The 17336-nt window shown below is 37.2% G+C and overlaps 1 protein-coding gene across 1 annotated transcript in view; it reads left to right on the top strand.

Annotated features, from left to right (window-relative positions):
• Positions 1–17336, top strand: part of LOC127961446 (cGMP-inhibited 3',5'-cyclic phosphodiesterase 3B-like) — a 48438-nt gene that overhangs the window by 22302 nt on the left and 8800 nt on the right. The window contains exons 2-8 of the mRNA XM_052560540.1: positions 11809–11859; positions 13110–13358; positions 14472–14608; positions 15068–15174; positions 16214–16433; positions 16522–16613; positions 16721–16884. Coding sequence (XP_052416500.1) covers positions 11809–11859; positions 13110–13358; positions 14472–14608; positions 15068–15174; positions 16214–16433; positions 16522–16613; positions 16721–16884 — 1020 coding nt within the window. The remainder of the gene's footprint in view (positions 1–11808; positions 11860–13109; positions 13359–14471; positions 14609–15067; positions 15175–16213; positions 16434–16521; positions 16614–16720; positions 16885–17336) is intronic.

The following is a 17336-nucleotide window of genomic DNA, read 5'->3' as shown; positions in this document are numbered from 1 at the left end:
GTCAACAGCCGATTTCTCTGGGTTCTCTAATAGATGGCAGCTCGGCGCCATTCACAGGCTTGTTAGTGACTGGAGAACTGCAGCGCTCCAGTGTTTATGTGAGAGGTCTGTCCGCGCTGATTCCAAGATAAAGCCAGATGTTCCCTTACAAGGCCTCCAGCCCGGGCCTATCTGGCAGCCATGGCCATATCAGGTAGAGTCTTCCTGTTGTGCTCCGACTCTCTTTCCCCTCCGCATGAGAGGATGCCTCTCTGCCAGCGTTGTTTGTGTGTTTGGCCTTGCTTGACACAAATCAGTCTGGCATGAGCCGTGCTCCACGGAGTGAAAAATTCCAGGGCTTGGACGTGTTGTATCCAGCATGTCGACGTTTTGGAGACGTTACTGGGTTTAATGTTAACACTGGAGTTCTGGAGAAACTCTGAGGGATCAATTATGCGTGCGGCTGTCATTGTGTGTGTGTGTGTGTTTGTGAGTTCATGTGTCTTCTGTTCCATCAAGCTGTACGGAACAGTGGCCTGTGTTCGTTCAGCCTTCATTTACAAGGCAATTACTGCATAAACGTCTGTCTGTCAGGAAACACTATTTATTGCCCCTTCTTTTTAAAGTCACTTGCATAAAATATATGACTGGCTCTCGATGGTGACAACAGGGAAGTCAAAGGCTACTTTAGAGTCAATCATGGATGATGTTCCATAACATTTCTAAATACAGTATTATTGTACCATTGCACGCCAGCTTCCCAAGAAATGTGTTACATCTAGATGACATCAGACTAATTAAGTACATTTTAACAAATAAGATTTTTTTTTTTGTTTATCATATTAAGTACTTATTTTTATTGGTAGTTTTATTAGTATAGAAGTAAAAAAGTACATTGATAATTCTGCAGTAGTGCAGATGAACATTCAGGTGATATTAGACTAACAAAGCTTAGTCAAAGCACCATATACATTTGTTAAAAACTGTTCCAGTTCTTTGCTTGCTTGCTTGCTTATTTATTTATAGTGTCAAATTACTATTAATCGCTTTTATTTTGGTTTTGACTTCAGAAATACAGAGATAATTTAGATTTAGATTTACATCCAGATGATATCGACTTACAAAGATTGGTCAAGAACGACAGAAATGGTATGTACCTGTGTATTTCAAAACTGTGTGCAGACTTTTAATGTCTGCTAAAAGTAGATCAACTTTGTAAACTAATGAAGGCTGAGCTCAAGAGGCGTATCATGGAGAGGGACTGTTGAAGGGTGTTCATGACGGTAGGGCACGTAGCCAGTGCCCAGAGTTGAACAGCTGAGGTCTAGGTCAACAGAGGATACTGGCTGCAGATAAAGCTGGACCCGTATGAAATGCCACCTGCCTGAAACTGATTTATTGAGTGCTGTGCTTTAACTTCAGATCAAACTACCTTGCAGAATCTAATCTCAGAAGTACACCGATGGCTTGCATTAACGTTGCCTTACGGACACAATATGCTAGCTGTTATGTCCCTAAGCTGCTAAATATATTGGGTGGAATAAGCTAAAAAAATACGAGATTTTATGATCCACTTAAAATGTTAATGTTTTTCACGTGGCTTGGAAATATTGTATACCTCTTGATCCTGAGGAGCTTGAATTTGAACTTGTTTTGCAGTGAAAGGTTCCAGAAGACAGTGACACAGAAAGGCAGGGGAGGAGTTGGAATTGGTCGAACGAGGCTGCTTCACCTTTCATGCTCTAGACTTTTCACACTGTCCTATCAGCCGGAGTTTGAGAGAGTCAGTCAATATGTCACACACTCCTGCTAGAACTCCATGTGCTCGCACTGGAGCAGTTTGGATAAGCTTTCAAAACTGACTTTAACAAAAGCAGCTTCAAATTTTATTGTGAATGTTTCTTGTTTATTCAGGGATCAATAAGGAAGGCCTGAAGGCTCAAGTGGGTTATCACTTTATTTAATGTTTGTTGGTCATGTACATGTTTTTGTTGTTATTGTTGCTTTTTGGACTTGCAAAAATGTTTATAGCTTTTATAGGTAATTCAATATGTCATATTTTGCTGTATTATAATTATAAGATATTATAATGATGACTAAAGATTTTTTTGGAGCCTGTTACAGCTGGAAAACTAATTAGTATTCATTTCCTGTCAAAATGTGTTTTATATGTGTCGTTGAGTTGACATTTTAAGAAAAATATAAATTCCTGATATCATATGTATTAATATACTACAAAAAATAGGCATTCATTATAGGTTGTGGGGCCAGTGAATGTGGGTCAGTTGAATTTTTTTTTTTTATTGTTGAATGCATTTATTTGTTTATATTTAATAGTTTTTAAAAGCATAAAGCACTATATGCTACACTACTACACTACTGTTCAAAATGTTTTTTTATATATATATTTTTTAAACAAATCAATGCTTCTATTGCACTGAAGTGGTCAAAAGGAACCATAAAGATTAAAAAATAGTTTCTATTTCAAATAAATTCTGTAATTTAGACATTTCTCTTCACCAAGGAGTTCAGAAAAAAATGTATCATGGTGTCCACAAAAATATTAAGCAGAGCATCTGTTTTCAACATTGATAATAAGAAATGCAACATCAAATCAGTATATTACAGTAATTCCTGAAGGATCATGCGGTATGTTAAAATATATTATATATTGTGAAAATATGTTTTATGTTTTATAATTAAAAAATATATTTAACAACATTACTGTTTTTATTGTATTTCTGATCAAATAAATGCAGCTTTGGTGAGTAGTAGAGACTAATAAAAAAAAAAAAAAACATTCAAATGTGTTACCAGACCCAAACTTTTTAAGTGTACGTATTATTGTAGTGATGTCAAAGATAATTCTACATCGGTGGGTTTCTTCAAATAATTTGTACATATAAACCATAACCTGTCAGTGTGGTTTGTTTTGAGTCTGTGTGCTCATTGTAATTCTGGTACTTTCTAAACATGTTCGCCTGTGGTTCTTTGTTACTTTTTGACTCCTATAATGTCAACTTTTTTGATGAGTATAAAGCAGAACAAAGCCAAATAGCGATGGGCCATTTAGTCGTGAAGCATACCATTGTGGGAAAAAGTTCATCATTGACGTAATATTGTTGACCTTCCTCAGCTTGTGGCATTTTTGTTGTTCCTGCAAAAACGTGTTTGTTATTATGCAAGCTCTGCTCGGTCTGGCATGCGGCCAAGAAGCAAAACCTGAAGAATGAGTGAAGAGAGACACTTTAACAGAGATTAGCTTTGCGTGTGTTCACACTTTTGAACTCTCAAGATGTTAGCTGCTGTTATATTCTCAATATTTTTTTGTTTTCGTGGTGCATTTTTTCACATATCTTCATGTTTGAAAAGAAAATCCAGAAACACTGCTTGCACATTGCTGCATGTAATATTGTTTATTTTATACACTTAACCCAAACCTTATGTTAAAAACAAGCTCTGACAGTCTTTGAAAAGAGATTTGTCATTTTAATCAGTTTTGCTTATCAGAATAACAGGTCAATTTAAGGAGTAGGATTTGATGGAGGTAGTGTGACTTGAGAGAGTGGAAAATGCTAGATCACACCGTCAGCAGATTCAGAGCCAGGACTTCTAAACGACACGCAACTTTCGGCACAAATGTACTGTCCCACCGGCTCGGGTTTCATTCTCCAGGTGCCACACTTGCGTGAGCTTGATTGCACGAGTCAAGGCCAGCCTTTGGGAAACCCTCGTTCCCTCCTCCAGGATTCTGCCCTGGAGTCTCCCCCTTTGTTTCCTGTTAGGGTTCTTGGAATGGAAGCATTTTGACAGAGGAACACTGTGGACTGAACTGTTTTGCGTCAGCAGCATCTGTTTGTGTTGGAGGCAGGTGACCCCAGAGGGCTGTGCTGTAAATCAGAGAAGCACAGCGGCTATGACAGCCCGTTTACATGTGTGCTCATATGCACATTATTTATATGTATATTTGATCATATCAACACACACAAACAGTGATGAACTATTGCTTTCTTTCCCTCGAGTGCCATCTGTGTCAGCAGCACTGTGTCACACACTCAGATATGCTGTATTCCCGGCTCTCCCAGTCACACCACAGACAGCAGGATTTTCATTTCTGCCCTAAAAAAAAAAGAGAAGTCACTTTGGAGCTATTTGCTCTTAGCTGTGCCAAGACAGTCAGAGGGGCAACATGGTGCGGCGCAGCCAGCCAGCTGTGCGCAGAGGCAGGGCGAAAGAGAGGCCAGCCAGACTCTAGGGCTGCCCTGATGACCCTGTAAAGCCTCCCCGCTTGTTCCCAGCACCCGCTCTGGTGTGACTGGGATCTGGTTGGTTTAACATTTGGCTGCTTTCTTACTTTTCCATTTTGCTTTTCAGGAGTTCTGCTCGATTCATATGTTTAATGCAAAAAAAGTATGTATGTATGTATATAATACTTTCATTCAGCAAGTACACGTTCATTTAATCAAAAGTGATTGTTGTTACAACCTATTTCTATTTAAATGCTGTTCTTTTTAACTTTATTCCTCAAAGAATCCTGAAAAAAGTATGGCAGTTGCCACACAAATATTAAGCAGTACAACTGTTTTTATTGTTGATAAAAAAAAACATGAATGACAAAATATTGAATGACAATATTGTTTCATAATATTATGATTTTTACTGTATTTTTGATCAAGTGCAGACTTGGTGAGCTCAAAAAACTTTTTCAAAAAATGACAATCTTGCTCCAAACATTGTTTTTATTTATTTTTTTTGGCAAAGTTTTTGGTAATCATTATGTTTTTTTTAAGATGCAGTCCATTTTAACGTTTACATTTTTTTTTTCAAATATATAGATTTGCACATCCCTAGACAGGACAGGATTCCCTTGCTCCTATTCTAGCGAATCAGATACCCTGGCTGACCACTGAATAACCCCACCTCCACAGCCCCCCAACAGTTTTACCAAAACAAAAGGCGATGGCTAAAGCAGATGCTAGCGAGCTCAGACTGAGACTAAGACAACAGCACACAGTAAACTGGAACGTGTCTTGGAGCCTAACTGCGTTCCAGACCCAAATCAAATGAATTCTTGTGATGTTTAGATTGTCATGTTTTGCAAAAAGAGACAGTGAGCCGTTTTTGAGGACCATTGTCTATATTGTGGAAAGAAGAAAAGCCATCAAAATCGTCATCCCATGACAACATTGTGGGGAAATGCTTTCAAACCCTCCCTTTGGAACGACTCTCCATTATCACCCCATAACCAGTTTGAATAATTTATAAAACTGCAACTGATGCATCAACCCATTTACAGCATCTTTGTTTTAGAGAGCCTTTTAATGACTTGAATCATTTCCTGGAAGACTGTAATCACACAATCGCCATCATAACCTTTTGGCCAAGTGTAACGTTGGAGGCTTGTAGCCGGCTCGGTCTGTATCTGTAACTATCCTCAGTAGTTTGAAAAGAAGTGATGCTCCCATGTGAAAAGCACAGGATGGCGCAGTATCTCTTCGTTCCCCTCCGCAAAGGGAATGTTCCACAGGCCTGCCAGCTCTTCTTGACAACATTAACCCTCTTCCCCAGTCTCTCTCCTGTCCATCAGAGTCCTGACACCAGTCGCTGAGAGCCAGATGTAATCACCGCTCAGAATGAAGTCACTGACTGCTTTCCAGAAGACGGCATATCTCTGTAATGACCAAGACTGTGAGCCATTAAGGATGGGTTGTGCCCATGTTCAAGGATGAAAGCAGTGATATAGGAGATGCTTGGATAAATATCTGTCAGATAATTGTGCTTGGCACCAAAAATGTTTCAGTTTGCTGTACACATGGATTGATTAAGTAATAGGGTGTGAGATGCTTTCTCGCTACTTCCTTTTTAAGTAGCAGCACTCTTGATTTTGTGGTGTTGCTTAATGTTAGTTCCGAACTGATTAGAATGTATTCTTCACTGTGTGATTTCATGCAGAACCATTGCACTGTTTTCCCGGAGAACACCGAATGTGCAATTCAGATTGATGTGGCCGAAAAGTCATAATGTTCAATGTTAAATGCGATCGTCTCTTGGGGTCAGATGAGACTTGAGAAAGGGCCATTGACCTTGTCTTTGTGAGACTGGCTGGAGTTGACTGCAGAGTAGCCAGGACTTTCCCACACTCACAGCTGCTGCAGACGAGCTGAGCCCTGAGGGGCGTTAGCCTGCACTGACGTCAGCTCTCTGACACCCACAGGAACACAGACTGGGACACATTCGGCTCTGCTACACACTCTTGCTACCATACATGAAAGGGCTATTCAAAATCGTCATTTTGTACATATGGACCTCATCATTTTTTACATGGTTTTTTTTAGGTGGCATACGTTTTAAATATTAGTTCTGGCTTTTTGTTGCTCCTTTTTGAAGCTTTTATCAACATATTGTCCTAGTTTTTTTTTATTATTTAATTTTTTACAAACCCTTATATGCTGATTTCAAAATCCAATTTTGTTGTATTTTGATAAATATAATCTACCATTCAAAAGATTGGGATTGGACTCTTTATTGTTTTTGAAGGCTATAAAAATCCTTTGAAGTCTTAATCAAAACAACAGTAAAACAATTATTTGAAATATTACTATAGTTTAAAACAACTGATTCCATTTGAATCAATTTTATTCAAGTAATAACAAACCTGATATTTTTCAGTGTCATATGATCCTTCAGAAAACATTGTAATATGCTGATTTGATGCTTGAGAAACAGTTCTTTTTTCATTATTACAATGCTGAAAACAGATATGCTGCTTATTTTGGTGGAAACTGATACATTCTTTTATTTGACAAATTATTATAATACAAAAGTGTTTTTGATCAGTTTAATGCATCCATGCTGAATAAAATTATTCTTTTTTTAAATCTTACCGACTCTTAAAAGTTAGTGTTTTACTATAAAACATAGAAACTATTACTAGTATATCTGTTCTATATATATATATATATATATATATATATATATATATATATATATATATATATATATATATATATATATATATATATATAATTACTATAGAATAATATAATATTTTTCCTCTTTTTCCATTTATTTATTTGTTAATATTTGATAAGTGTTAAATCACTTTAGTTCATAATACAAAAGCTAATGTTGCTTTATATATATTCTCTTGTTGTTGAATGTAAAAATTAACATGTAAGAATAATAAATACTGTAGGAATATAATGAATTGGTAGTTTGTTGCTAATGTAATACACAGTGTTAATGTATAATATGCATATTGTAATGAGTTTCGGGAAAAAGCTTTCAAAATCACCCAATAACAACATGCTTGTGATTTCCCGTGCTGCATATCAGGCCATATTTTCTTTGTCTTTAATCTCAGATCATACAGCATTTGCTTATAACAAACTTCAACAAACTGTTTTCTGTGTTTGGAATCAAATAAAAGAGTGCCCCCCCCCCCACCCTCTCTCTCTCTCTCTAATGCTGTCTCTCTGCATGTAAAGCGATACGTGTTCATCAGCGGTTGGTTTGTTTTTCTGGTTCACTGGCTGGTCTGTTGTGTGTTGATGAAGCTCTTGACTAGCTCTGTGTAGTGCCGTGGCTTTTATGATGCTGTTTTTGTGTGGCCAGCCTCGGTTGGCCTCTTGTTTTCAGACGGTGTGCAGTTATTTAGCCACTCGACTGTAGCCACTATACTCTCCATCTCACACCTCAACACACTGACTCTCTCATAAAGACAATTTAGTAGCGGAAATTCAGTTTTTTTTTTTTTTTTTTCTCCAGTCTTGTTGATGTCTCATTTTTATTTAGTCTCATTGTTAGCAAAGTTCCCACATGTCATTTGTGTTTGCTTTAGGTTTACGTAAAGTATGTTGGGTTTGACCTTATGTAGGCGAATATCTGCAGAGTCTACTTTCGAGTGTTTTAAATTGGTGTTTTGTAATGCAAATACTATATGACACATTTTCCCCACAGTACACTCGCAGGTTATCGGTCTCTTTCTGCCTGTTGGTTGGATTAAGGGAGTGTATTTTTACGCCTGTATCAGTGTTTGTTCTGCTACTTTTAGCTTGGATTTTAGTCAGATTTTTTGTTTCTAAATATCTTTATACATAAAAGTTTTACAAATGCAATTCTTCAGTAATTTTTTTTTTTTTTTGTAGAAAAAAAATAGTTTTATTCAGCAGGATGCATGAATAAAGCAAGTAACAGCCAAGACATTTTACATTTGTGTTCTAACAAAAATGTTCTGTTTTAAATAAATGCTGTTCTTTTGAACTTGATTAATCTAGGAATCCTGAAATTTTTTTTATCATACTTTCCACAAAAGTATTTGTTTATTAATAATAATAATAATAATAAATGTTTCTTGAGCAGCAAATCTGGAAAAGTACAAAATTTTAAGATACATTAAAATAGAAAACATTTTTATTTAACTCTAATAATATTTCACAGTATTACTATTTTTTATATTTTTTTATAATACAAATGCAACCTTAGTAAGCAATAAGAGACATTTATAGGTCATATTTTATATTTTATATTTGACCTTTTGATTTATATCAAGGCTATAGCAAATGTTGCAGCTCTAATAAGACAATATTCATGAGATTCATACATTTTTATTTTTTTTTACTTGTATAATATATTACACTTTTTTTGAAAATGGTGTTTGAGATTGTATGCCCATATGGAGTCAGGGTAAGACAATATCCTTAAACTTTTTACAGGTGTTTACACCTGGTAGTTACATGAATCTCAAGTGCGTCTCCTGTGACCACCTGTGATCGGATTTCAAGGGGAAAGTCTCTGATTTCATGACTACATGCATCACTGACTGTGTCATAGCGTACAAGGAAAATCTGCGTAGTGTTACTCTAAAAGATGAATGCATTTTAATGTTTTAAGTGGAATTGTCCTTTACCTGCTTTACTTTACTTGAGCTGTGCTTCATGTGATCTGTCTCTCTGCATGTCAACATCAGTCAATTTATCTAAAATGTATTTGAAAGAAGTCTCATTCTCATACCAAGGCGACATTTATTCATTTAAGTCTAAAATACTAATAATAATAAGCCATCAGCTTCAGCCTACACCTTTTCGGTTACCCTGTTTGTTTGTATTGTAGTTGCTGTACATACATTTTGTCTTAAGTTTTGTAACCGAATAAACCGTCATTCATTCATACAATAATATTGTGAAATATTACAATTTTAAACTTATTAATGCATTTAATGCAAATTACATTTATTTCCATCATGGCAATGCAGATTTTTTTCCATTTCTCCAGTCTTCAGTGTAACATGACCTTTCAGAAATCATTATAATATTCTGATTTGCCTTTTTAAAAAGTACAGTATTGTTATGAATGTTGAAAACAAGTTGTACTGTTTAATATTTTGTAGAAACCATTATACATAATTCAGAGGATTCTTTGATAAAGAGAAAAAATAAAAGGGCATTTATTTAAAATAGAATTTCTTTAAAAATCCTTTTAAAACCCATACTTGCTAATTACAAGTATTATTATTATTAATCTTAAAGCTGTCAAACTAGTCTATACAGATGGATTAGCAGTTAAACTCTAAATGCAATGTGAACACAAAGTGCTTTGTTAGCTATGTATGAATTAGATTGTGAAACATTTTGGACCCGCATTAAGTGCTGTTCACTTCACCCAAACAAATCTTAATACCATGTACACAAGAGTCAAAATATTGTTAAATATTCAAGGAAGCAGATTTTGTGAAACTGACCCACCTTTATTTTTCTGTTAATCTCTGTTCCATCTGTGAAGTTTACTAGCTCAACAGAGCGTAAAGAACATTCAGAGGGGTAAAGACGCGAGTCTATGTTTATGTACTTATTTAGCTCTGTGACACATGCTCGATTTAATGGGAACGTATCGGACCAGTCAGATGTTAAGTGGTCATTTTTCACCCACAGAACCTTCCCTGTGTTTGAAAGAGAACGGATCAGATCCCTTTTTCTGACACGTCTCTCCTCTATCTATCTCCCGCCGTTCTGAACGCTGTGACGTTTGTACTATTGTTTGCTGGCCTCTGTCAGGTAGGTTGCCATGGCAGTGCTTATTTGCCGTACTAAATGTCTGATGGTGTTAAGCAGATGCTGAAAGCTAACAGTGATCATCTCTGTCTGATCAGTAAAACATCTGATTTGAGAGCAAGAGGCCACAGTGTCTACACCGTAACCAAATTCCAATCCAGACTTAAGAAGAATGAAGTCATTTGTGCCTTGGTTTCATGTTTGTGTGTTACTCTTTTGATTCAGTGTAAGCAGAGGTGAGTGTTTCCATCAGCTCCATCTGTTGCTCTCTGTGGTCGTGTGTTTTGGACGGCTCAGAGTGCTGCTGGTTTTAAAGATCAGAGCTGCTGGAAATGACACATGACACGGCCAGCGCAGGTGCAGGGGACTTCTGCTGTGTCTGTTATGTGGAGAAACCGGGCTCTTCTCTCACATATCACCAGTACTCCCCCATGTGGGCGAACGCTGTGCTGCGGCTCGGTTACAGTGACTTTCTGAGGTTAACATGGCGACTGCTTACATATGAGCCGATGTTGGCCAAGAACTCTCTCGAACTTTGCTCGTCTGATAATTTTAGGACTGTGACACGCCGCTGTTTGGGCAATGCTGTTGAACTCTTGTTAATCTGGTTAATGCTAATTTATGTCAGGTTTCCCTGAAAGGTTTTCTATATCCTTTTTATTTGATCTTTCTGTTGTAAACAGAAATAAACTAGACTTAGAATACATAAATACATGGGTTGTTGTTATAAAATCCAACATTTTTATTTTTCTTATAAAACTATGTACATGTAGTCTTTTAAATAATATGAGGCCATAAAACTGCACGGAATTTGTCCTTTAATTTGTCACTTTGTAGGACTGTAGAATAGTATTGCAAAATATAAGGTGGCCAGGAATATTTTTTTCTTATATATTCATGTAAATTTTAACCAAAATCTTGATGTTTAAAAATAAATGAACACATTATTTTCTGTCAACCAGCCTAATATAGCTCATACTTCCCAAATATGCTAAATGATTTCGTGAATTCAAAATGCATTAACTAATGTAAAGAAGCACAACATGTGATTTTAATAAAGTATTGGTAAATGTTGTGAAAGTAGGCCTATTGTTCATTCTTAATGTTAACTAATGAACCTCATTGTAAAGTGTTACCAAGATATCTTTTGCGGAATGCATATTAAAACACATTTCTCAAATGTCTGTTTAGAGTGTGAAATTTATATTCATTTTGTTGCTACAGGGAAACATGTTGATTTTGAATTTGGTATATGGTATATTTTTTTAAACTTGTTTTGCAATGTAATTGTAAAAGTTGCTTTGCTGCTCCATGATACCAAAAACCAGACACAGCCTGTGACCTATCTTGGTGATAGTGTTGTGGGACTTGGCTTCTGTCGGGTGACTTTCCTCTGAGCCTCTGAGACAGATAACGTGAAAATGCAGTCAAATGACGTAGTTTGGCTAGATAAGATCTGTGAGCGCCATTGTTGACGTCTCATTGTGGTTACAGTGGTTTTCTTTTTTTTTCCCCTGCAAGCGCCAGAAAGGTTTTCGTTAAGCAGCTTTCAGCTCACGAAAAGCATTTCTCAGGTGTTGAAAAAAGATTCAGTCTCACATCAAACGCTTGTTCAAACCAATACGTAGAAATGTGTTATTTTTACATGGTTACAGGCACTTCAGAAACTTAAAAATAACTAATTTATCTGCTTCTTTGTCTTACATTTCCATAGTTTTTGTGCAAGGTGGCAGTCGCGAATGAAATGTGCTTTAAAGAGCCTTTGTTTTGTGTCCTTTAGATGATCCTGTGGGACTGGGACCTTAAACAATGGTACAAGCCACAATATCAGGTCAGTACAACTCCTGTTCAGCTTTTCAACATTTTATCAGCATGATTTATGTAAGTTTTTTTAGGTAACTGCACTCACATGACATTCTGGCTTAAACAGCCAATTTCCAGAGCAGACTGTATGGTTTTTTTAACCCTTTGTGAGTTACTTTCATTTATAAATCAATGTAAAGAAAAAGAAAAAAGTAAAAAAAAAAGAAAAGAAATAATTTAATAAAATGTATTTAGTAATCATTTATTCAGAATTCCTGGTTCTAGAAGGTAAGCACATTTATATATATATATATATATATATATATCATAATGCTTTATGTCCAGCCTGGAATAGGAGAGTAATCTTTGTGGTCCGTCACATACAGACCAGCATCTCCTCTCACTTTCTTTCCGTCTGAATGAGCCTCATATGGTCCATCTGAGAACAGTTTGTAGCCTGTTAGCATGCTGAGGCCTGTAGCCCCTCCATCTGCCTGCCGCTCATTACTGCGGCTGACCTGCGAGTGGATAACCCTCATCCTGGCTCACATAAAGCTTGCCAAATGACGTCAAAGCCTGGAGGAAGTGCTCGCTGTGCACTTTTACCACACACATGAGCACGCATACACACGCAGCAGTGCCGCCACTCTACTTTATTACTTTCATCAGAACCACCACCCCCTTCAAAAAAAAAAAAATGATGTAGGTCTGAATTAAACACAATCGATAAAATGAGCTCAGCATGTACGCGCACGGCTGAAGATGGATTAAAACTAGCTGAGTTTATAGAGAGCCAGAGTTCTTCCTGTAATATCATTATGAACGGTTCCTTTTTTTTTTCCCCCGCTGAGTGGATATCATCAAAAACTGTCTCTGCTACTTGAATGGATTTATCAAATGGATGGCTCTGAGAATGAGTCATTCTTTGCTACAGTTACTACTGGCACAAGTCTGGAGCAGTGGGATGGCATGCTGTAACCTTGCTGTAGCTCAAACAATACATGGTGCTAAAAACGCCAAAGTTATGATTTGATTCCCAGAGAATTGCATGCACTGATTAAAAAGTGTAAATTTAATGCAATGTAAATTACTTTAGATAAAAGTGTCTGCCAAATGCAAATGTTAAAATGTTTAAAATCCTGATGTACTTCTAAATGACCACAAGGAGGCAGTATAAGTCTCATAAGCAGATGCATACAGGGTCTAAATTGTAGTTTCTTCATGCAGCAAATTTCCTAATTTTGCATTCTGTGGCCGTTCTAATCTCTGTCTGCTTAGGGTGCAGTGAGTGGCAATGGTGTGGATCTCTCTGTGATAAACGAGGCCAGGAACCTGGTCTCAGACCTGCTGGTGGACCCGTCTCTCTCACCACACGCCCTCTCGTCACTGCGCAGTGTGAGCAGCCTCATGGGAGCTTTCTCTGGGTCCTGCCGGCCCCGGGTCAACCCCTTCACCCCCTTCCCCGGCTTCTACCCCTGCGCTGAGATCGAAGACCCCTCAGAGAGAGGAGAGAGAAAGCCACTGAAGGTAGGTGAGCCGCAGTGTTGGGAAAGAGACTTTCCTCACCGAGCTACAGGTCACTCATAATTAGAAGTAGTGTAATTGTAGTCAAGCTGCACTTTTAGGTAGCAATACACAAACTACTAACAAAAGGTAGCTACTATATTGTTGTTGCTCATGGGACAATAGGTAGGTAGCAATACACAAACTACTAACAAAAGGTAGCTACTATATTGTTGTTGCTCATGGGACAATAGTTATATATTTAGGTATAAACATATCTTTATAATTAATAATTATAATAATTTTAGAATAGTATTTTGAATGTATTTTTCTGTTCACTGATATTTAAGATACGACCAGTGCTAGAATTCTGATAATTTTATGCGTTAAGGCAGATTACTGACCATAAAGTAAATTCTGTGCTATTTTGTCAATAAATAAATAAATAAATAAAATCAGTGGTTTTAAATGCTTAAAATGAATTTAGACAACACATCATTATAATGTATAGTCTAATAGATGGATATTTATTATGAAAAGTTAAGTCTAATAATATGGGAAATCTGGTACAATTACATTTCCAGTATGAGCTATTTTTTATATCCAATATAGACAATAACAATGAATGGAGGGAAAAAAAACGGCTCTGATATCAGCTAATAACCATTATGGAACTGATATACACTATTGTTTTTTTTTTGTTTTTGTTTATTTTTTAAGTTTGGAGTCAGTAAGATTTCCAAAAAACTTAAGCTGGTCCTTTTCTCAACGTTGATAATATAAAAAAAATATATATCTTTGGCACCTAATTAAAAAACTGTTTGACAGTTTCATGAACCGTCCAAATGCAGTGATTTACTAGAAGGAAATAATACTTTTTAATACTACAAATGAATGAGAGAAAAGGGTGAGAAGGCAGTTTTAGATAGTGTTTTAAAATATGAACTATGGGCTAAGTGATCAATACAGTATGATATTAGGACATTTGCTGGTTCAGTCCCTGCTAGTAGCCTTCATCTTTGTGCCCATTAGCACAGTTGTGCCTCTACATATCTCCAGAGGTATTGTCCCTGCGACTGGTGCACTGTAAGTCATCCCTGTTCATTGAGTACTAACTAAATGACCTTGTACTTTCAGGGTCTGAGCAGCAGGAACAGTCTCCCTACCCCTCAGCTGAGGCGCAGCTCAGCCTCTTCCTCTCTGCCGCCGCTGGAGTCTGCCTCGACACGCTGGGAACGCACCAATGGAAAGAGATCTCACTCTGAGCTCAGCAGGTCAGCCCTCTCAAACTGCCTCATGTCCGCACTCTTACACCGTAGTGCACTTTCTGTACTCTTCTGGTGCGGGCAAGGACAGGAACACTGGTGAATTTGAATCTGTGGATTGGTAATCGCCGCTAAGCTTGACATATGACCAAATAGTTGAGGTGTGATTTTACTGTTTGTCCTCAAGGTGGCAGTATTAAAACGAGATCGGTCAGAATCTGGGTTGAGAATCCCTAAAGAAACTCCATCTAATGCAAATTTGACTTAGGCTTACATGGAAAATTTTGTCATTCATAAAATACTCCATATCACCCTATGTCTTTTTTAATTAAATATTTAGATTAAGTTATTTTATTATGCTGTCACCTAACAGTACAATTGTAGTTACCTCAGCTGTAACACATTTTAGTTTGTGACTCCTATAAAATTGTTCCTCTATTTATTTTCTTTTTCTTTTTTACCCTACAGCCAGAATTTTGTTTCGAATGGGCCCAACAGCAACTTGCTGACCATTCCCAAACAGAGATCTTCCTCCATCACACTCTCCTATGGCCACACAATACCCAGAAGACCAGGTCTGCAACCATCAAGAGTGAAATAACCTTCCTTTCATATAAAACTTTGTAAAAGTTAGGAGATTAGCCAGACTGATTTACATGTCATAATTGTGGAAGTGATATTATTTCCTCTTCTTATGTTGGTAAATGATAATTAGATCAAAATCTAGTATAAAATACATAGATCTATCTATCTATCTATCTATCTATCTATCTATCTATCTATCTATCTATCTATCTATCTATCTATCTATCTATCTATCTATCTATCTATCATCTATCTGTCTATCTGTCTATGTGTCTGTGTCTATGTATCTGTCTATCTATCTGTCTATCTATCTGTCTGTCTGTCTATCATTCATTCATCTATCATCTATCTGTCTGTCTGTCTATTCATTTTTAAGATTTAAAAAAAAAAAAAAACTATTCTACTTATATATTTTGGTTTATAGGCTGTATTTTAAAGTTGTGTGGTGTAACCAGTCAGTAAAATGTAAAAACAAATGAAACATATTTTCCAAAGTTAAATAAAGTATGAATGTCTATTATACATTTATATAGAATAAGTAAAGGTAATGTTCATCCATACCGTGATTGTTTATTCACCCTCATGTTGTTCCAAACCTGTTTGGCTATCTTTCTTCTGTGGAACTTCAAAAAGATATTTTGAGAAATGTCTTTTATGTTTTTGTCCATATAATGGAAGTCAATGGTCACTGATCTTGACACACAACATGAGGGTCTGAAGGGGTCCTTTCTGGTTGTTTTCTTGTAGCATGACAACGAAATGACCACCTGTGCAGTATGTTGACTACACCCCACTTATTAAATTGGACAGAAAAGCAGTAATATTTGGTTTATGCCAACATTACTTTTTCAAGAACTTCAGTATTTTAATACTGACCTTTTACAGACCTGTAGTGGTATCTGTACAATTGCACCACCTTGACTTAAAGTCCACAAAAAATATAAAAATGATTTTAACTCAGAAATTAAATTGTCCTTTTTTGTATGTGTTTTTGGATAAATGAGTAGATATTGATTTTCATGTGTATAGGCGCTTCTCCCAGCCTGAGTCCCGTCAGCTCCCCGAGTCACAGTCCCCCTGGTGCTCCCGGCTCCTCTCTGGTCACACGCTCTCCAGTGGAGTTCCCAGACACTGCTGATTTCCTCACCAAGCCAAGTGTCAACCTGCACAAACCGCTGGGCTACACACTGAGCTCGTCTGATTTCCAGCCACAGTATCGAGGTCCCTCCTCGGCCCCCTTGTGCACCAGGTACTGTAACATCTAGAACCCTTCTCCTCTCAGTTAGGTTGTACATCATAAACAACATAATTAATTGTTTTTGTTTTGTTTTTTTTAGTTGTGGCCGACAGATGTTAAAAGGTGTGGCTAGCACGGAGGTGGTTGAGGGCCATCATGCAACAGCCAATGAAACGCAAAGAACACGCTCCGGTAAAGTTAATAACCTTTGACACTAATGCCGTTTATCACACTAGAGTCATTCCAGATTGCATCCTTAGATTTATTACTCAAAATGATGCTTTTGCTCGCTTTCTTAGCTGAAGGAGCAGAGTATGGTGGGGAAAACTTGATCAGAGAGGAGAGCTTGGAGGCAGAGTCTCAGGAGGAGAGGACTGCAGACACAGCAGGGGAAAAACTAAATAGCCAGCCTGAGGAAGAGGAACAGGCTTCCAGTACGGAGCAGTCCTCATTGGATCCTGAGGTAGAGCACGCACACATGCTGAACTGCATGTACACTTTATCCCTGCATGGTTTCATTATATTAATGTCTAAAACATTGCCTCAGGAACTGAAATCAAGATCCAGTGTTGCTTGTGGATGAGTAATTTTAATTTATGAAGTGCTGTTTCGCCAAAGAAAGCCCCGCAAGAGAAGAGCTTTTCTTTCATGTAACCTGAAATGCCCTCATCTTGATTCCAACGCTCTCCTAACTTCTTTTATTGGCCAATCTGGCAGTTGTTAAAGTGGCCAGCTGTTGAACAAGCCGAGTGGAGTTTAGAAGCAGAGTGCTTAGTTGCATTCCCATGCTTTTGCATTATTATGTGGTTGCTGGATTTATAGCTGTGACTCTTGAGTGGATCTCTCTGCAAACCCTCGGTTTATTGTTCTGCCCAAAGGGGTCCACAGTAAGAGCCTGTGAGGACAACACAAATT

Source organism: Carassius gibelio, chromosome B7 (genome assembly GCF_023724105.1).
Source record: "Carassius gibelio isolate Cgi1373 ecotype wild population from Czech Republic chromosome B7, carGib1.2-hapl.c, whole genome shotgun sequence".
Lineage (NCBI taxonomy): Eukaryota > Metazoa > Chordata > Actinopteri > Cypriniformes > Cyprinidae > Carassius > Carassius gibelio.
This window is presented reverse-complemented; position numbering and strand designations above follow the sequence as displayed.